Source organism: Hemitrygon akajei, chromosome 3 (assembly GCF_048418815.1).
Source record: "Hemitrygon akajei chromosome 3, sHemAka1.3, whole genome shotgun sequence".
In the NCBI taxonomy this organism is placed as follows: Eukaryota; Metazoa; Chordata; class Chondrichthyes; order Myliobatiformes; family Dasyatidae; genus Hemitrygon; species Hemitrygon akajei.
In genome coordinates, this window is record NC_133126.1 from 206,366,395 (window position 1) to 206,387,707 (window position 21,313).

Below are 21,313 nucleotides of genomic sequence, written 5' to 3' on the forward strand. Positions count from 1 at the left end.
CAGGCTTGAAGGGCCGAATGGCCTACTCCTGCACCTGTTTTCTATGTTTACAATACTGTTATCTTTGCGGGTGCAGCGTGTGGTGTAAATGTCTGTAATAGCGGGAAGAGAGACCCCGATGATCTTCTCAGCTGACCTCACTATCCACTGCAGGGTCTTGCGATCTGAGACGGTGCAATTCCCGAACCAGGCAATGATGCGGCTGCTCAGGATACTCTTGATACATACTCTGTAGAATGTGGTGAGGATGGGGGTTGGGGGGGAGACGGACTTTGCTCAGGCTTTGCAGAAAGTGGAGACACTGCTGGGCTTTCTTGGCTATGGAGCTGGTATTGAGGGACCAGGTGAGATTCTCCGCTAGGTGAACACCAAGAAATTTGGTGCTTTTAACATCTCAACGGAGGAGCCATCAGCGTTTAGCGAAGAGTAGTCGTTCCGTGCTCTCCTGAAGTCAACAACCATCTATTTTGTTTTGCTCACATTCGGAGACAGGTTGTTGGCTCTGCACCAGTCTGTTAGCCGCTGCACCTCCTCTCTGCTGTCTCGTCGTTCTTGCTGATGAGACCCACCACGGTCATGTAATCGGCTAACTTGATGATGTGATTTGAGCTGTGTATTGCTGCACAGTCGTGGATCAGCAGAGTGAACAACTGTGCACTGAGCACTGAGTCCTGGGGGCCCCCCGTGCTCAGTGTGATGGTGTTGGAGATGCTGCTCCCGATCCGGACTGACTGAGGTCTGCCAGTCAGGAATTCTAGGATCCAGTTGCAGAGGGAGGTGTTCTGGCCCAGCAGTTTCAGCTTTCCAATCAGGTGCTGAGGCTTATATACTCCTCTGTGGTCCGAATGGATATTGATTAGACGTCATGATTTAGTTGGCTGGTTCAAAACACTGAAGAGTGTAACAATAGAAGATTCTGATTGGCTGGTTTTGAGGGAGGACTATTGGAAGTGTTTGCTTCGCTGTCCAGGTCCCTAGATTATCGGTGATTCAGTGTTTTTTGATATCGTTGTTTCCCTTTTCTCTGTAAGGGTTCATTTATTAGATCTATATTGATGTGCTTTTTGATGGATGCTTCTCCTGTAGAGAATCATGCTTGGAGAAATTCTTGGTTCTTTTCTTATCTTTGCTGTCCTCCACTTGAAATGGAGTCCTCTTCATCTTCATGAGCTGATACTAGCGAGAGTGGGTTTTGCCTTCTGCTTATTGGATGATTCTTGTGTAGCCTGGATGATAGTTTTCTTCCAGTATGACCAACGTAGTGCTTGTCACAGTCAGTACACTGGATTTATTCTATGAGTCACATTTTGTTGTTCTTTGAGTTTTGATAGGTTCCTCCTCAAAGTTGCAGTTCATTTGTGAGCAGCTGTGATGTTGTGTTGCTGAAGCAATCTTGCTGTCATTTCTGAGTTGATCTTTATGTATGGCAATGCAATTCATTTATTCGTCTTTCGTGTAGTTTGTATATTCAGGCTTCTGATCTTGAGGCACTTTCGGATGAAGCTTCTTGGATATCCATTCTATTGAAAATGTGATTGATAGAACAAATGTTATCTACAAAATCCAGTGTTGGTATAGTAACTAAGACAAGAACTACTTTGGTCAAACAAAAAGAAAACTTAGCAGCCAGGCTTCACGAGCATCAGCTAGATAGCAGTAGGCACGACCTGCTCTCACTAGTATCAGCTCATGAAGATGAAGAAGGACTATTTCAACTGGATTACAGCCAGAGTCTTGACTCAAGCAAGAACAAGAAAAGAACAAGAATTTCTCAAAGCATGGTTCTCTACAGAAGGATCCATCACCAAACACATCGATATAGATCCAGTGTTTGAACCCTTACAGTGAAAAGAGAAACAATGATGTCAACAATCAATGAATTGCCAGTAATCTTGGAATCTGGACAGCAAAGCAAGCACTTCCAATGGACCTCCCTTGAAGTTAGCCAATCAGAATCTTCTATTGTTAAGCTGTTCACAACCTGATCACGATGTCTAATCAATATCCATTGAATCCTTAGAGGAATATATAAGCTGGCATTCTGAGTAGACAACACCCTCAACAACGTACTAATGATCAAGACGTATAAAAAGGCTGGATGAACTCAGCAGGTTGGGCAGCATCCGTTGAAAGGAGCAGTCAACGTTTCGGGCCGAGACCCTTCGTCAGGACTAAAGAAGGAGGGGGCAGGGGCCCTATAAAGAAGGTGGGGGGAGGGTGGAATGTGCCAGGTGAAAAACCAATCAGAGGAAAGATCAAGGGGTTGGGGAGGGGAAGCAGGGAGGGGATAGGCAGGAGAGGTGAAGAAGGAATCAAAGGGGAAAGCACTATGGGTAGTAGAAGAAGGCAGAGTCATGAGAGAGGTGATAGGCAGCTAGAAGAGGAGACAGAGTGAAGGTGGGATGGGGGAAGGGAGAGGGAGGGAATTACCAGAAGTTGGAGAATTCGATGTTCATACCAAAACGTACTGATGATGGCTTCTCGATTGGAGCCAAAATGTCTGCAAACATTTTGCCAAGCTCGATGTTCAACCAGACTTCCAAATTGCCAACCCGAGCTTCTGATATTCTGCAATATTTCAAATGCTTAACTGTTATATATATCTGTTTAATTGTAACCTCCTTTCTGATGTGTTTAGGTGATAGGCAGACCTGCTGGTGCAGTCGCAGCCATGAAGCAGATGCATCACTGCAAGCAGCTCCTTGACCAGTTGCAGCGGCAGCGTCTGGACGGCTTCCTGTGTGACTGCACGGTCGTGATTGGTCAGTTACAGTTCAAGGCTCACCGGAACGTTCTCGCTGCTTTCAGCAGCTATTTCCAAGCTGTTTACGAGCTGTCGTTGGTAAATGATGTGGTGTTTCTGGATCATAACCATATCAGCTCAGAGGGGTTTCAGAAGCTGCTGGATTTTGTGTACACTGGCAATATTCATGTTGATGGGTGAGAATTCTTCTGTTGATGTTTTATATCAGAGAACAGAATGAAGTATGTACAAGCGTCATGTTCAGAACTTCATGTGAAGGAGGTGCTTCTGTTAACTAGATTGATTTTAAATTCTACAAATTAATTACACAAAGCATTGAGCCATATTTCCATTATTGCCATCACATCAGATTGCCACATGGTGGTCAGTGTAGATGAATTACCATAAATATTCTCTGTATTGTACATCTATGGTACAAGCTGTGTCCACCAACGTTGTGTGTGTGTGTGTGTGTGTGTGTGTGTGTGTGTGTGTGTAAGAGGTGTAGCCAGAGCCCAGTGTGTGGTAACCAGGACCTTCTCAGTAGCACAGTCACAGCTGAATCGGCACAGGAGGCCTCATGGAGTTCTGGGAGCAAGTGATTTAAAAAAAAGAACTTTTCTGCGATTTCAACTTTCTGAGGAGGACAGTCACAATTTGTTAGCAAGTGCAAATAAAAATAAGGTAAGAATAAGCAGAGGGTTAGTTATGTGAGTGGACCAGTGTTAGTGTGGGGAGGCTTTGGCTCAACAGGTATCAGTGAGAACAGGCTTGGGTGAAGTATGTGTCTGGTAAGTTTCTTCTTCATTCTTCATCTGTTAGTGCATAGTTAGAGCAGAGAGAATGGCTCCCGAGGCTGTGTTGTATTCTTTGTGTGAGATGTGGGAATTCTGAGAGACCTCCAGCCTCCCAGATAACTACATCTGCATCAGTTGCACTGAGCTGCAGCTCCTCAGAGAACTTGTTAAGGAACTGGAGCTGCAGCTTGAGAACGTTCTGCTGATGTGGGAAACTGAAGAGATGATAGATAGAAGCTACAGGGAGGTAGTCACCCCTAGTTTGCACGAGGCAGGTAACTGCGTGACTGTCAGGAGAAGGCAGGGAAATGGCTAGTACAGAGTAGCACTGATATGTATGGATCTATTTCTTTTAGAGCAATGACTCCCCGTAGCACTATGCATGATCTGTCATCTACGCATACATATTGATCTGTTGTATATGCATTGTTTGTTCTCTCCTCTCACTCCTCTCTCTCTCTCTCTCTCTCCTCTTTCTCCTCTCTCCTCATTTTCCTAAATCTCCTCTCACTACCCTCCTCTATCTCCTCAGTCTCTCCTATCTCTTTCTTCTCTCTCCTCTCTTTCTCTCTCACTCTCACACACTCACTTACTCTCATGTGAATACACCAGTTGAGGTCACCTCCCATGTGTGTGTCTTTTATTTTAATTGATATGCAGTTGTGCACAGACACAACAAATTAGCACCAAGTTCAAACCTGCATGCCAGAAAATATCACAAACTGTACCGACAGTTATGCAATGAAACAGTGAGAGGAAAGCCATTATGGACACTAATAAAGGGATGCGTGAGTAATAATGCACAGTACACAGTGAAAGATGCAACTGGCAAAGTTAAAGTGAAAGTAATGTGGCAATGGCTTCAGTCAGGAAAGTTGGCAAATTTCTCTTATGAATAAAAGGTGGGATTCCTATGTCAAGAGGGTTGAACTATATTGTAATGTGAACAATATGGAGGAGCAAAAGAAAGCCCACACGCTTCTTAGCTTAATGGGCCCTAGGACGTACAGTTTCTTGCACAACCTAGTTGAGCCTGAAAAGCCAGCAAGCAAGATGTTTGACAAAATTGTTACAATTTTACATAATCACTTGAGCCCTAAACTGCAGGTAATAGCTGAGAGATTTAGATTTTACAGAAGGATCTAGTCATAGAAAGAAAGCACTTCTGAATACATTGTAGAACTGTGCAAACTTTTTAGTACTGTGACTTAGGAATGAACTTTTTGATGTATTAAGGGACAGGCTTATATGTGGCATTCATAGTCAAAGCATTCAAAAGAGGCTACTGTCAGAAAGAGACCAAACCTTAGGATGGCAATTGACTAACCATATAACGATATAACAATTACAGCACAGAAACAGGCCATCTCGGCCCTTCTAGTCTGTGCCAACACTTACACTCACCTAGACCCACTGGCCCGCACTCAGCCCATAACCCTCCATTCTTTGCCTGTCCATATACCTATCCAATTTTACTTTAAATGACAATACCAAACCTGCCTCTACCACTTCTACTGGAAGCTCATTCCACACAGCTACCGCTCTCTGAGTAAAGAAATTCCCCCTCGTGTTACCCTTAAACTTTTGCCCCCTAACTCTCAAATCATGTCCTCTTGTTTGAATCTCCCCTACTCTCAATGGAAAAAGCCTCTCCATGTCAACTCGATCTATCCCCCTCATTATTTTAAATACCTCTATCAAATCCCCCCTCAACCTTCTACGCTCCAAAGAATAAAGACCTAACTTGTTCAGCCTTTCCCTGTAACTTAGGTGCTGAAACCCAGGTAACATTCTAGTAAATCTTCTCTGTACTCTCTCTATTTTGTTGATATCTTTCCTATAATTCAGTGACCAGAACTGTACATAATACTCCAAATTCGGCCTTACCAATGCCTTGTACAATTTTAACATTACATCCCAACTCCTATACTCAATGCTCTGATTTATAAAGGCCAGCATACCAAAAGCTTTCTTCACCACCCTATCCACATGAGATTCCACCTTCAGGGAACTATGCACCATTATTCCTAGATCACTCTGTTCTACTGCATTCTTCAATGCCCTACCATTTACCATGTATGTCCTGTTTGGATTATTCCTACCAAAATGTAGCACCTCACACTTATCAGCATTAAACTCCATCTGCTGTTCAGCCCACTCTTCTAACTGGCCTAAGTCTCTCTGCAAGCTTTGAGAACCTACTTCATTATCCACAACACCACCTACCTTAGTATCATCTGCATTCTTACTAATCCAATTTACTACCCCATCATCCAGATCATTAATGTATATGACAAACAACATTGGACCCAATACAGATCCATGAGGCACACCACTAGTCACCGGCCTCCAACCTGACAAACAGTTACCCACCACTATGCTCTGGCATCTCCCATCCAGCCGCTAGATTTACTAGAATGTTACCTGGGTTTCAGCACCTAAGTTACAGGGAAAGGTTGAACAAGTTAGGTCTTTATTCTTTGGAGCATAGAAGGTTGAGGGGGGATTTGATAGTGGTATTTAAAATTATGAGGGGGATAGATCGAGTTGACGTGGATAGGCTTTTTCCATTGAGAGTTTGGGAGATTTAAACAAGAGGACATGAGTTAAGAGTTAGGGGGCAAAAGTTTAAGGGTAACACGAGGGGAATTTCTTTACTCAGAGAGTGGTAGCTGTGTGGAACGAGCTTCCAGTAGAAGTGGTAGAGGCAGGTTCAGTATTGTCATTTAAAGTAAAATTGGATAGGTATATGGACAGGAAAGGAATGGAGGGTTATGGGCTGAGTGCTGGCCAGTGGGACTAGGTGAGAGTAAGCGTTCGGCACAGACTAGAAGGGCCGTGATGGCCTGTTTCCATGCTGTAATTATATGGTTATATGGTCAAAAAGTGCTGATGTGTGGGTCCTGTGTTGTGGTTCCCTCTAAACTGGGTACGCGTGTGTTAGAGAACTGCATGAAGGACACCTGAGTTTAGTCAAAATGATGATTCTCACCTGGAGCTGCGTGTGGTGGCCAAGAATAGATACATAGATTGAAGACTTGTCCAAAAGCTGTTAAAAATCCACCCCCAAAGGCACTATTGCCTTGTGGGAGGGGCCGTCTTCACCATGGCAAAGGGTACATACAGTATTGACTTTGTTGGGCCATTCATGGAATCCATGTTTTTGATTGCTGTGGATGCTCATTCAAAGTGGCCGGAAGTTATACCATTGAAACCCACCACCTCAGCATAGACTATCTCTGCCCTGAGAACTATCTTTTGCTAAAAATATCTTAACAGAACAGATTGTGAGTAACAACAGACCACAGTACACGTCAGATGAATTCCGACTATTCATGAAGAAAAATGGCAGCTCCTCACCACCCAGCAATGAAGGGGTTAACTGAAAGGTTTATCCAAACCTTCAAGAAGTCCATTAAAGCTATGGACAAGGAGGGCATTACTCTGCAGCACAAGGTTGACCACTTCCTTCTTGTATATCAGAACTCTGTTTATGTGATAGCAAATCACACACCTGCAGTACTATTCATGAGCAGGAATCTGAGATCTCCCATAGACCTTCTGAAACCAGATCTATGGAGGGAAGTACAGAATAAACAGTTCAGCTAGCTGCCAAGTGAATCAGCAAGAAGCTTCGAGGTTGGACAGGAAGTCCTAGTACGTCATTACCAAGAAGACAAGTGGACTCCTGGTATGAAAGCTACAAGAACTGGACTACTGATGTACACAGCAGATGTTGGAGATCATACATAGAGACGTCTTGTGGACCAAATACTGGATGCTCAACCAAAGAACACACCTGAATCGATTGCATCCAACAAGATGGACACATCACAGCTGCAGGACTTACTCCTTAGTGATGATCATGTTGCTGACAGCAATGTATCACCAGCAACTGAGGATGTTGTCTTAGACAAGACACCTGCCAGACCTGATGTCACTCCACAGGTCTGTCCTTCTTTCTTTCTTTCTTATGTCGACTCAGGCCTAGGGGGCTGGTGTCAGGAACTCTGCACTCCTCCCTCTCCCTCATCAGTGCGTTCAGTTCATTTACATTAGCCGCGCTGCTATCTTCTAGGAGCGTGTTGACCATAGTCTTGGTTCCTCCTCCCATGATCCTCCCATGCTTGGGCTCCCATGTGATGACTAGGCTGGCAGTGCCCCGCTAGTTGCAGTCTTCTTGCCTCGATTTTAGTAGTGAGCATTGGTAGGTTGTCATAGAGCTCAACGTTCATCATGTGCTGTTGCCAACTTATGTCAAGAACCATCCGAAGCATTTGTGTATAGCAACCATTAAGTGACTTTCGCATAATCTTGGTTAGTGTCTACATCTCGCATCTGTACGTGAGAATGGACTCTATGACTGTTATGAAGATCCTTTTTTTGAGCCTCTGGTCAGGTTCAACCTCCAGATTTCCTTCATGTCATTCATAGCCCTCCACGCCAGCGCCTTCCATATCTTTATGTCCTTCTCTGAACTCATCATTCTTGATCCGAGGTACTTGAAATCTAAGACTTTCTTAATGGTATCATTCTTTATGGTCTTGAGAGTACCTTCCTTGCAGTTGAACGCGATCGATTTTTGCAAAGCTTTTGACTCCATTCACTGAGGTAAAATGCTGAAGATCCTGAAAGCTTACAGAGTGCCAGACCGTCTACTGAGAGCAATAGAGTCCAGCTATACCAAGACCATGGCGAAAGTTGTATCACCAGATGGAGAAACAGCAGTGTTCCAGCTCCTGGCTGGTGTGCTGCAAGGAGACACTCTGGCACCCTACATTTTTATAATCGTCCTTGATTACGCTCTACGTCAAGCTACCAAAGATCATGACAAGCTTGGTTTTACCATAAAACCAGGATGAACCAAAAGGTTCAGAGCAGTTATGCTCACAGATTTCGATTTTGCAGATGATATAGTCCTGCTCTCTGACCAGATGGAGGAAGTACAGCAGCTACTGACAAAAGTGGAAATTGAGTGCAGCTCCACAGGTCTAGAGGCCCTAACCTGAAAGAAACAGAGTGCCATCCAAAAGACTAAATCTTTAGAACTGTGAAATTAGTTACAGACTGTTGTTGTGAAAGCATGTTTATTTGGAATATGGGTTGTGAAAGGGAAATTAAATGTTTTGTACAAATGCAGCTTTATGTTGCATTTATATAACGGGGAAGAAGTGTAATATGTGTTCTTTTAGAGCAATGACTACCTGTTGTCTGCGCATGCACATTCTCTCTCTATCTCTCCTGCTCTTGCTCTCTCACTGCAATGTGAATACACCTGTTCAGGCTACCTCATGTGGTGTGTGTGTTTTTTATTTTAATTGATATGTAGTTGTGCACAGACACAACAACCCATGTGGCCGATCTCCTCGATAATAAATACACCATTTTGGATGACGCTGAGGTGGACGACCGACTGTTAGGGTGTTGGGGGGGGTGGGGGGGGGGTGTGGATCTGCAGCGACCAGGCCTCTGGCACTGAGTCTGGTTGTGTGGCTCAGATGGGATGGGGGGGGGGAGAAGAGGACTGCAGAAGTGATGCAGGATTCCATTGTTAGAGGAATAGATATAAGATTCTCTGGACACAATAGACACACTCAGTTGATATGTTGCCTTCCAGGTGCCAGGGTCAGGGATATCTTGGATCAGGCCCAGACATTCTAAAGGGGGAGGGTGATCAGCCAGAAGTCTTGGTGCATGGCATCAGTGACATAGGTAGGAAAGGCAAGGAGGTCCTGAAGGAAGAATTTAGGGAGCTAGATAGAACGTCGAAAAGCAGGACCTCCAGGGTACCAATCTTGCTAGTAAGGGTAAGAATAGGATGACTTGGCAGATGAATGGGTGTCTGAGAAATTGGTGTAGGGAGAAGGGTTTCTGATTTATGGATCATTGGGATCTCTTTTGGGGAAAGTATGACCTGTATAAAAGGCATGGGTTACACCTGAACCCGATGGGACCAATTCCTTGTGGGCATATTTGCTATAGCTGTTCCAGAGGGTTTAAAATAACTTGGCAGGGAGATAGGAACCAGAATGATTGGGCTATTGATTTATAAACAGAAGCAGTGTGCAGTGAGGCTGTCAGAAAGGAAGGCAATAATAGGGCAAAATTCCCGTCAGTAGATTCCTTGAGAGATTATTTGGAGAATGTCTACGAGATGGCTTTTTAGACAAAGGAGAATCGGTTGATGTTGTTTACTTGGATTTTTAGAAAGCCTTTGACCAAGGTGCTGCTTAACAAGAAAAAAGCCCATGATATTACAGGAATGATACGAGCATTGATAAAGTATTGGCTGATTGACAGGAGGCAAAGTGTGGGAATAAGGAGCCTTTTCTTATTGGCTGCCAGTAATGAGTGGAGGTTTCTTTTTACGTTGTATGTCAATGATTTTGATGAATTGATGGCTTTTTGACCAAGTTTGCTGATGATATGAGAATACGTGATGGAGCAGGTAGTATTGAGGAAATAGGGAGGCTGCAGAAGGATTTGTACAGATTAGGAGAATGGGCAAAGAAGTGGCAAATGGAATATAGTGTGGGAAAGTGCATGGTCATGCCCTTGGTAGCAGGAATAAAAACATGGACTATTTTCTAAATGGGGAGAAAATTCAAAATTCTGTGGTGCAAATAGCCTTGGGAGTCCTCCTGCAGGCTTGTGGTATGAGGAGTGATTGATGGCTCTGGGCCTTTACTTGCTGGACTTCAGAAGAATTGGGGGGGACATATCTTTGAAACCTATTGAATTTTTAAAGGCCTTGATAGATTGGAAATGGAGAGCATATCTCCTATGGTGGGGGAGTCCAGGACCAAAGGGTACAGCCTCAGATAGAGGGCCATCCATATTGAATGGAATTGAGGAGGATTTTTTTTGCCAGAGAGTGGTGAATCTGTGGAAATCAGTGCCACGAGCACTGTGGACACCAAGTCATTGGGTATATTTCAGGCGGGGGTTGATAGGCTGTAGATTAGTCAGGGCATAACATGTTCTGGGAGAAGGCAGGAAAATGGGGTTGTGAAATGGATCAGCCATGATGAAATGGTGGAGCAGACTCAGTGGGTCAAATGGCCTAATTCTGCTCCTATGAATTATGGTCTTATTGTCCAGTATGTGGTAACCAGGACCCAGTGTGTGGAGGGTGTATGGTACACTGGGCCCAGTGTGTGGTGACCTGGCTTCAGTATATGGTGACCACGGCCCAGTGTGTGGAGGTGTGATGTATATTTTCTGGTATTCTGCCTCCTATCTATTGGTTACTGTCAAAGCCTCTGTGAAAATAAAAGCTGTTTAATGTGAGTATTGTCTGAATGATGTGTTGTGTTTTGTGTGACTCACTCCTGAGTGACCATCATTTAAATTTTGAGTGCTGTGTGTTTTGTGTGACTTATCCCTGAGTGCCCATCATTGTAGTTTTGAATGCTAGATGTTCTGTGTGACCCATCCCTGAGTGGCCATCATCACGAATTTGAGCATTGTGGATTATAAGGCCATTAAACCATAAGACATAGGAGCAGAATTAGGCCATTCAGCCCATCGAGTCTGCTCCCCCATTCCATCATGGCTGATCCCAGATCCCACTCAACACCATACACCTGCCTTCCCACCATATCCTTTGATGCCCTGACCAATCAGAAAACAATCAACTTCTGCCTTAAATATAACCCACAGACTTCACCTCCATCATGACAATTCCGGGCTTAAAAAAAAATCCTCCTTAGCTCTGTTCAAAAGGGTCACCTGTCAATTTTGAGGCTGTGCCTTTAATTCTGGATGCCCCCACCATAGGAAACATACACCCTATCTAGTCCTGTCAACATTCGGTAGGTTTCAATGAGATCCCCATGCATTCTTCTAAATTCCAGTGAGTACAGGCCCAAAGCAGCCATATGCTCATATGTTAACCCCTTCATTCCTGGAATTATCCTCATGAACCTCCTCTGGACTCTCTCCAATGACAACATACCCTTTCTGATATAAGGGGCCCAAAACTGTTGACAGTGCACTCAATGTGGCCTGCCTAGTGTTTTGTAAAGGCTCAGCATTATCTCCTTGCTTTTATATTCTATTTCCCTTGAACTAAATGCCAACATTCATTTGCCATCTTTACCACATGCTCAACCAGTAAATTAACGTTCTGGGAGTCTTGCACAAAGACTCCTAAGTCCCTCTGCATCTCTGATCTTGGGACCTTCTCCCCATGTAGCTAATAGTCTGCACTGTCGTTCCTTTTACCAAAGTGCATTATTATACATCTCCCAACACTATATTCTATCTGCCACACTTTTGCCCATTCTTCCAATTTGTCTAATCCCACTGAAATCACTTTGCTTCCTCAGCAATACCACCTTCCACCTACCTTCATATCATCTGCAACTTTGCCACAAAGCCATCAATTCAATTCTTCAAATCATTGACAAACAATGTAAAAAGTAGCGGTCCCAGTACTGACCCCTGAAGAGCACTCTAGCCATTGGCAGCCAAACAGAAAAGGTCCCTTTTATTCACACTCGCTGCCTCCTGTCTGTCAGCCATTCCTCTATCCATGCCAGTATCTTTTCTGTAACACCATAGGACTTTATCTTGTTAAGCAGCTTCATGTGCGGTACCTTATCAAATGCCTTCTGAAAAATAAGTAAGTGACACCCACTGCCTCTCCTTTGTCCACCCTATTTGTTACTTCCTCGAAGAACTCTAACAGATTTGTCAGGCAATATTGTCCTTCACACAAACCAGGATAAATTTATCATTAATCTTCAAGTACCCTGGTTTCTCATCCTTAATAATAAACTCCAACACTTTCCCAACCATTGAGGTTAGGCTAGCTGGCCTTTAATTTCCTTTCTTATACCTTCCTCCCTTCTTAAAGAGTGGATTGACACTTGCAATCTTTCAGTACTCTGGGACCATGCCAGAATCAAGTTGTTCTTAAAAGAACATGACCAATGCATTTGTTATCTTTTCAGCAACCTTTCTTAGAACTCTGGGATATAGTCCATCTGGTCCAGGTGATTCATACACCTTAAGACTTTTGAGTTTGCTTACCACTTTTTTCCTTTGTAATAGTAATGAGACTCACTCCTACTCCCTGATACTCACAGACCTCTGGTACACTGCTAGTGTCTTCCACAGTGAAAACTGATGCTAAATACTTATTATATTCATCTGTCATTTCTTTGTCCCCCCATTACTACCTCACCAGCATCATTTTCCACTGGTCCAATATCAACTTTCACCTCCCTTTTATTCTTTATATAACTGATAAAACGTATGGTATCTTGCTTTATGTTATTGGCTAGTCTGCCCTTATATTTCATTTTTACCTTTTGTTACAGGCTTTTAGTTGCCTTTTGTTGGATTTTAAAAGCTTCCCAGTCATCCAACTTCCTGCGCACTTTTGCTACCTTATATGCCTTTCCTTGGCTTTTATGGAATTCTTAACTTTCCTTGTCAGCCACAGTTGCCTACCCCTGCCATTTGAGAACAACTTCTGTGAGACATATCTATCCTACGCCTTGTGAACTATTCCCAGAAACCTTTAGTCAATTCTCCTCTGATGTAATCCCCGCCAGTATCCTCCTCCGATCCACCTGGGTAAGCTCCTCTCTCATGCCTCTGTAATTCCCCTTATTCCATTGTGATAGTGATGCATCTGAATTAGAATCAGAATCAGGTTTATGATCAACGGCATGTGTTATGAAATTTGTTAAATTAGCAGCAGCAGTTCAATGCAGTACATAATATCGAATAAATAAACAATTTACACATACGTATATTGAATAGATTAAAAATCATGCAAAAATAGAAATAATACATATTAGAAAAGTGAGATAGTGTCCAAGGGTTCAATGCCCATTTAGGAATCGGATGGCAGAGAAGAAGCTTCAGGAACGGTAAGACAAAGGAACACATACCAATCCTCATAGAGGGATCAGAACTGGAGAGAGTGAGCAGCTTCAAGTTCCTGCGTGTCAAGGTCTCTGAGGATCTAACCTGGTCCCAACATACTGATGTAGTCATAAAGAAGGCAAGACAGCGACTATACTTTATTACGAGTTTGAAGCGATTTCGCATGTCAACAAATACACTCAAAAACTTCTATAGTTGTACCATAGAAACACAGAAACATAGAAAACCTACAGCACAATACAGACCCTTTGGCCCACAAAGTTGTGCCGAATATGTCCCTACCTTAGAAATTACTAGGCTTACCTATAGCCCTCTATTTTTCTAAGCTCCATGTACCTATCCAAAAGTCTCTTAAAAGACCCTATCGTATCCGCCTCCACCACCATTGCCGGCAGCCCCTTCCATGCACTCACCACTCTCTGAGTAAAAACTTACCCCCGTCATCTCCTCTGTACCTACTCCCCAGCACCTTAAACTTGTGTCCTCTTGTGGCAACAAGAGGCTGGCTGGCAGCAGGGCAGGAATGGATTCTCAGTATTCCTGGATTTCAGTGCTTTAAAAGGGATAGAGAGAGGGGGAGGGGTGGCATTACTGGTCAGGGATACTATTACAACTACAGAAAGGGAGGGTAATGTAGCAGGATCCTCTTTTGAGTCAGTATGGGTAGAAGTCAGGAACAGGAAGAGAGCAGTTACTTTATTGGGAGTATTCTATAGGCCCCCGGTAGTAGCAGGGATACCGAGGAGCAGATCGAGAGGCAGATTTTGGAAAGGTGCAAAAATAACAGGGTTGTTATCATAGGTGACTTTAACTTCCTGAATATTGATTGGCACCTGATTAGTTCCAGTGGTCTAGACAGGGCAGAGTTTGTCAAATACGTCCAGGACGGATTCCTGTCACAGTATGTTGACAGGCCGACTAAGGGGAATGCCATACTACTTTACTTTATTTCATTACTTTATTGTCGCCAAACAATTGATACTATAGCGTACAATCATCACAGCGATATTTGATTCTGCGCTTCGCACTCCCCAGAGTACAAATCGATAGTAAATATAATAAAAATTTCAATTATAAATCATAAATAAAATTTAAAAAAATCAAAATAAATAAATAAATAAAAAGTAGAAAAAGGAATACTAGATGTAGTATTAGGTAATGAACCAGGTCAGGTCACAGATCTCTCAGTGGGTGAGCGTCTGGGGGACAGTGATCACCGCTCCCTGGCCTTTAACATTATCATGGAAAAGGATAGAATCAGAGAGGACAGGAAAATTTTTAATTGGGGAAGGGCAAATTATGAGGCTATAAGGCTATACCTTGCGGGTGTGAATTGGGATGATGTTTTTGCAGGGAAATGTACTATGGACATGTGGTCGATATTTAGGAATCTCTTGCAGGATGTTAGGGATAAATTTGTCCTGGTAAGGAATATAAAGAGTGGTAGGGTGAAGGAACCATGGGTGACAAGTGAGGTGGAGAATCTAGTCAGATGGAAGAAGGCAGCATACATGAGGTTTAGGAAGCAAGGATCAGATGAGTTTATTAAGGAATATAAGGTAGCAAGAAAGGAGCTTAAGAAGGGGCTGAGAAGAGCAAGAAGGGGGCATGAGAAGGCCTTGGCGAGTAGGGTAAAGGAAAACCCCAAGGCATTCTTCAATTATGTGAAGAACAAAAGGATGACAGGAGTGAAGGTAGGACCGATTAGAGATAAGGGTGGGAAGATGTGCCTGGAGGCTGTGGAAGTGAGCGGGGTCCTCAATGGATACTTCACTTCGGTATTCACCAATGAGAGGGAACTTGATGACGGTGAGGACAATATGAGTGAGGTTGATGTTCTGGGGCACGTTGATATTAAGGAAGAAGAGGTGTTGGAGTTGTTAAAATACATTAGGACGGATAAGTCCCTGGGGCCTGACTGAATATACTCCAGGCTGCTCCAGAAGGCGAGGGAAGAGATTGCTGAGCCTCTGGCTAGGATCTTTGTGTCCTCATTGTCCATGGGAATGGTACCGGAGGACTGGAGGGAGGCAAATGTTGTCCCCTTGTTCAAAAAAGGTAGTAGGGATAGTCCTGGTAATTATAGACCAGTGAGCCTTACGTCTGTGCACCAGGACCACCAAGTCCCTTTACACTTCCGACTTTTGAATTTTCTGCCCATCTAAATAATAATCTGCCCGATTATTTCCTCTTCCAAAATGTACAGCTGTACTTTTCTCAACATTGTACCTCATCTGCCATTTCTTTGCCCACTCTCCTAAACTGACCAATTCTCTCTGCAACCTTTCTGTTTCTTCAACACTTTCTGCTCCTCCACCTATCTTGGTGTCATCCACAAACTTAGCCTCAAAACCATTTAATCCATAATCTAAATCATCAATATACAGTGTAAAAAGAAGTGGCCCCAACACCGACCCCTGCAGAACACTACTAGTAACCGGCAACCAACCAGAATAGGATCCCTTTATTCCCACCCTTTGTTTTCTGCCTATTCCACCCATTCCAATATCTTTCCTGTAATTCCATGGGTTCTCATCTTATTCAGCAGCCTCTTTTGCGGCACCTTATCGAAGGCCTTTTGAAAATCCAAATACACAACATCCACAGCCTCTCCCTTGTCAATCTTATTTGAGATTACCTCAAAAAATCCTAGTAGGTTGGTGAGGCAGGATTTTCCCTTCATGAAACCATGCTGGCTTGGGCCTATCTTGTCATGCACCTCGAGGTATTTCATAATCTCGTCCTTGAGGATTTACTTCAATAACTTTCCAGCTACCAATGTCAGACTAATAGGTCTGTAATTTTCTTTTTGCTGCCTCCCTCCTTTCTTAAACAGCAGAACTACATTTGCGATCTTCCAGTCCTCCGGAACCATGCCAGAGTCTATTGATTCCTGGAAGATTATTTCCAATGCCTCCACAATCACAAAAGCTACCTCCTTCAGAACCCGTGGGTGCACCTTATCCGGTCCTTATCTATCCTTAGTCCATTTAGTTTCCCAAGCACTTTCTCTCTAGTAATCTTGACTGTACCTAATTCTATTCCCTGAGACCTCTGGCTATCAGGTATGTTGCTAATGCCTCCACTGTGAAGACTGATGCAAAATACTCATTAAGTTCCTCTGCCATCTCTTTGTTACCCATTATAATTTCTCCAGCATCATTTTCAATCGGTCCTATATCTACCCATGTCACTCTTTTATTCTTCATATATTTAAAAAACTTAGTATCCTTTTTTATGTTAATTGCCAACTTCCTTTCATAATTCATCTTTTCTTTCCTAATGACTTTCTTAGTTTTCATTCTGTAAGTTTTTGAAAGTCGTCCAGTCCTCAGATTTTCCCACTAATTTTTGCTTCCTTGTATGCCGTCTCTTTTGCTTTTATTTTAGCCTTAACCTCTGTCATTAGCCACATTTGTGCTATTTTTCCGTTCATGATTTTCATTTTTTTCTTTTCTTTCTTTTTGTTGGAATATATTTTTCTTGCACTTTCCTTATTTCTTATAGGAATTTCATCCAATTCTGCTCTACCGTCCCTCCATCTAGCTTACTTTTCCAATCAACTTGGGCCAGTTTCTCTCTCATACCACTGTAATTTCCTTTGTTCCACTGAACAAAGGAACAAATCTCCTCCCTCGCCTCCCACAGTAGCCTGGGGTATATCTCATCCAGTCCCGGTGACTTATCCAACTTGATGCTTTCCAAAAGCTCCAGCACATCCTCTTTCTTAATATCTACATGCTCAAGCTTTTCAGTCTGCTGCAAGTCATCACTATTATCACCAAGAGCCTTTTCCATAGTGAATACTGAAGTAAAGTATTCATTACGTTCCTCTGTTATTTAACCATATAACAATCACAGCACGGAAACAGGCCATTCCGGCCCTCCTAGTCCGTGCTGAACTCTTAATCTCACCTAGTCCCACCTACCCGCACTCAGCCCATAACCCTCCACTCCTTTCCTGTCCATATACCTATCCAATTTTACCTTAAATGACACAACTGAACTGGCCTCTACTACTTCTACAGGAAGCTCATTCCACACAGCTATCACTCTCTGAGTAAAGAAATACCCCCTCGTGTTTCCCTTAAACTTTTGCCCCCTAACTCTCAAATCATGTCCTCTCGTTTGAATCTCCCCTACTCTCAATGGAAACAGCCTATTCACGTCAACTCTATCTATCCCTCTCAACATTTTAAATACCTCGATCAAATCCCCCCTCAACCTTCTACGCTCCAACGAATAGAGACCTAACTTGTTCAACCTTTCTCTGTAACTTAAGTGCTGAAACCCAGGTAACATCCTAGTAAATCGTCTCTGCACTCTCTCTAATTTATTGATATCTTTCCTATAATTCGGTGACCAGAACTGTACACAATATTCCAAATTTGGCCTTACCAATGCCTTGTACAATTTTAACATTACATCCCAACTTCTGTACTCAATGCTCTGATTTATAAAGGCCAGCGTTCCAAAAGCCTTCTTCACCACCCTATCTACATGAGACTCCACCTTCAGGGAACAATGCACTGTTATTCCTAGATCTCTCTGTTCCACTGCATTCTTCAATGCCCTACCATTTACCCTGTATGTTCTATTTGGATTATTCCTGCCAAAATGTAGAACCTCACACTTCTCAGCATTAAACTCCATCTGCCAACGTTCAGCCCATTCTTCTAACCAGCATAAATCTCCCTGCAAGCTTTGAAAACCCACCTCATTATCCACAACACCTCCTACCTTAGTATCATCAGCATACTTACTAATCCAATTTACCACCCCATCATCCAGATCGTTTATGTATATTACAAACAACATTGGGCCCAAAACAGATCCCTGAGGCACCCCGCTGGTCACCGGCCTCCATCCCGATAAACAATTATCCACCACTACTCTCTGGCATCTTCCATCTAGCCACTGTTGAATCCATTTTATTACTCCAGCATTAATACCTAACGACTGAACCTTCTTAACTAACCTTCCATGTGGAACTTTGTCAAAGGCCTTGCTGAAGTCCATATAGACTACATCCACTGCCTTACCCTCGTCAACATTCCTCGTAACTTCTTCAAAAAATTCAATAAGGTTTGTCAAACATGACCTTCCATGCACAAATCCATGCTGGCTACTCCTAATCAGATCCTGTCTATCCAGATAATTATAAATACTATCTCTAAGAATACTTTCCATTAATTTACCCACCACTGATGTCAAACTGACAGGTCTATATTTCCTCCGGTTCCATACACACTTTCCCACTGTCACACTTGATAGGTCCTATTCTTTCATGTCTTATCCTCTTGCTCTTCACATATTTGTAGAATGCCTTGGGGTTTTCCTTAATCCTGCCCGCCAAGGCCTTCTCATGCCCCCTTCTGGCTCTCCTAATTTCCTTCTTAAGCTCCTTCCTATTAGCCTTATATTCTTCTAGATCTTTAACATTACCTAGCTCTCTGTACCTTTTGTAAACTTTTCTTCTTGACTAGATTTATTACAGCCTTTGTACACCACAGTTCCTGTACCCTACCATAACTTACCTGTCTCATTGGAACGTCCCTGTGCAGCACTCCACACAAATATCCCCTGAACATTTGCCACATTTCTTCCATACTTTTTCCTGAGAACATCTGTTTCCAGTTTAAGCTACCAACTTCCTGTCTGATAGCCTCTTGATTCCCCTTACTCCAATCAGACACTTTTTCAACTTGTTTGTTCCTATCTCTCTCTAATGCTTTTGTAAAGCAGATAGAATTATGATCACTATCTCCAAAATGCTCTCCCACTGAGAGATCTACACCTGACCAGGTTCATTTCCCCATACCAAATCAAGTACAGCCTCTCCCCTTGTAGGCTTATCTGCATATTGTGTCAAGAAACCTTCCTGCATACACTTAACAAACTCCACCCAATCTAAACCCTTTGCTCTAGGGAGATGCCAATCGATATTTGGGAAATTAAAGTCTCTGATCATGACAACTCTGTTATTATTACACCTTTCCGGGATCTGTTTCCCTATCTGCTCCTCAATATGGAAACATGTGAAGAGCATTCTGACAGGCTTCATCACTGTCTGGTATGGAGGGGCTACTGCACAGGACCAAAAGAAGCTGCAGAAGGTTATATATGGATTTCAGCAAGGCATTTGATAAGGTGCCCCATGCAAGGCTTATTGAGAAAGTAAGGAGGCATGCTTTGTGGATCCAGAACCGGCTTGCCCACAGAAGGCAAGGAGTGGTTGTAGATGGGTCATATTCTGCATGGAGGCTGGTGACCAGTGGTGTGCCTCAGGGATCTGTTCTGGGACCCTTACTGTTCGTGAGTTTTAAAAATGACCTGGATGAAGAGGTGGAGGGATGGATTAGAAAATTTGCCAATAACACAAAGGTTGGTGGTGTTGTGGATAGTGTGGAGGGCTGTCAGAGATTACAGCAGGACTTTGATAGGATGCAAAGCTGGGCTGAGAAGTGGCAGATGGGGTTCAACCCAGATAAGTGTGAGGTGGCTCATTTTGGCAGGTCAAATATGATGGCAGAATATAGCATTAATGGTAAGACTCTTGGCAGTGTGGAGGATCAGAGGGATCTTGGGGTCCGAGTCCATAGGACACTCAAAACTGCTACGCAGGTTGATTCTGTGGTTGAGAAGGTGTATGGTGCATTGGCCTTCGTCAATCGTGGAATTGAGTTTAAGAGCCGAGAAATAATGTTGTAGCTATATAGGACCCTTGTCAGACCCCACTTGGAGTACTGTGCTCAATTCTGGTTGCCTCAGTACAGGAAGAACGTGGACACCATAGAAAGGGTGCAGTGGAGATTTACAAGGATGTTGCCTTGATTGGGGAGCATGCGTTATGAGAATAGGTTGAGTGAACTTGACCTCTTCTCCTTGGACGACGAGTCAGCTTACAGAGAGGAGGTACAGCGGCTAACATACTGGTGCAAACAAAAGAGATGGTTGTTGACTTCAGGAGGGCACGGAGCGACCACTCCCAGCTGAACATTGACGGCTCCTTGGTAGAGATTGTTAAGAGCACCAAATTTCTTGGTGTTCGCTTGGTGGAGAATCTCACCTGGCCCCTCAACACCAGCTCCATTGCAAAGAAAGCCCAGCAGCGTCTCTACTTTCTGCGAAGGCTGAGGAAAGTCCATCTCCCACCCCCCCATCCTCATCACATTCTACAGGGGTTGTATTGAGAGTATCCTGAGCATCTGCATCACTGCCTGGTTTGGAAATTGCACCATCTCAGATCGCAAGACCCTGCAGCAGATAGTGAGGTCAGCTGAGAAAATCATCGGGGTCTCTCTTCCCACCATTACGGACATTTACAATACATGCTGCATCCGCAAAGCAAATAGCATTATGAAGGACCCCACGCACCCCTCATACAAACTCTTCTCCCTCCTGCCGTCTGGGAAAAGGCACCGAAGCATTCGGGTTCTCACGACCAGACTATGTAACAGTTTCTTCCCCCAAGCTATCAAACTCCTCAGTACCTAGAGCCTGGACTGACACCTTACTGCCCTACTGTCTTGTTTATTATTTATTGTAATGCCTGTACAGTTTTCTGCACTTTATGCAGTCCTGGGTAGGTCTGTAGTCTAGTGTAGTTTTCTGTGTTTTTTACGTAGCTTAGTCTAGTTTTTGTAGCACCATGGTCCTGAAAAACGTTGTCTCATTTTTACTGTGCACTGTACCAGCAGTTATGGTCGAAATGACAATAAAAAGTGACTTGACTTTACATGACGACTTGGAGCAACAGAGGATGAGAGGTGACCGGATAGAGGTGAACAAGATAATGAGAGGCATTGTTCGTGTAGATAGTCAGAGGCTTTTTCCCAGGGCTGAAACAACTAGCACGAGAGGGCATAGTTTT

At 43.5% G+C, this 21,313-nt stretch overlaps 1 protein-coding gene across 3 annotated transcripts in view; it reads left to right on the forward strand.

Moving 5' to 3' along the window:
- mynn (myoneurin) overlaps positions 1-21,313 on the forward strand; it is a 103,258-nt gene that overhangs the window by 14,596 nt on the left and 67,349 nt on the right. For all 3 annotated transcript variants that reach the window (XM_073041747.1, XM_073041748.1, XM_073041749.1), the window contains exon 2: positions 2,639-2,940. In XM_073041747.1, coding sequence (XP_072897848.1) covers positions 2,672-2,940 — 269 coding nt within the window. In that variant the 5' untranslated portion in view covers positions 2,639-2,671. The remainder of the gene's footprint in view (positions 1-2,638; positions 2,941-21,313) is intronic.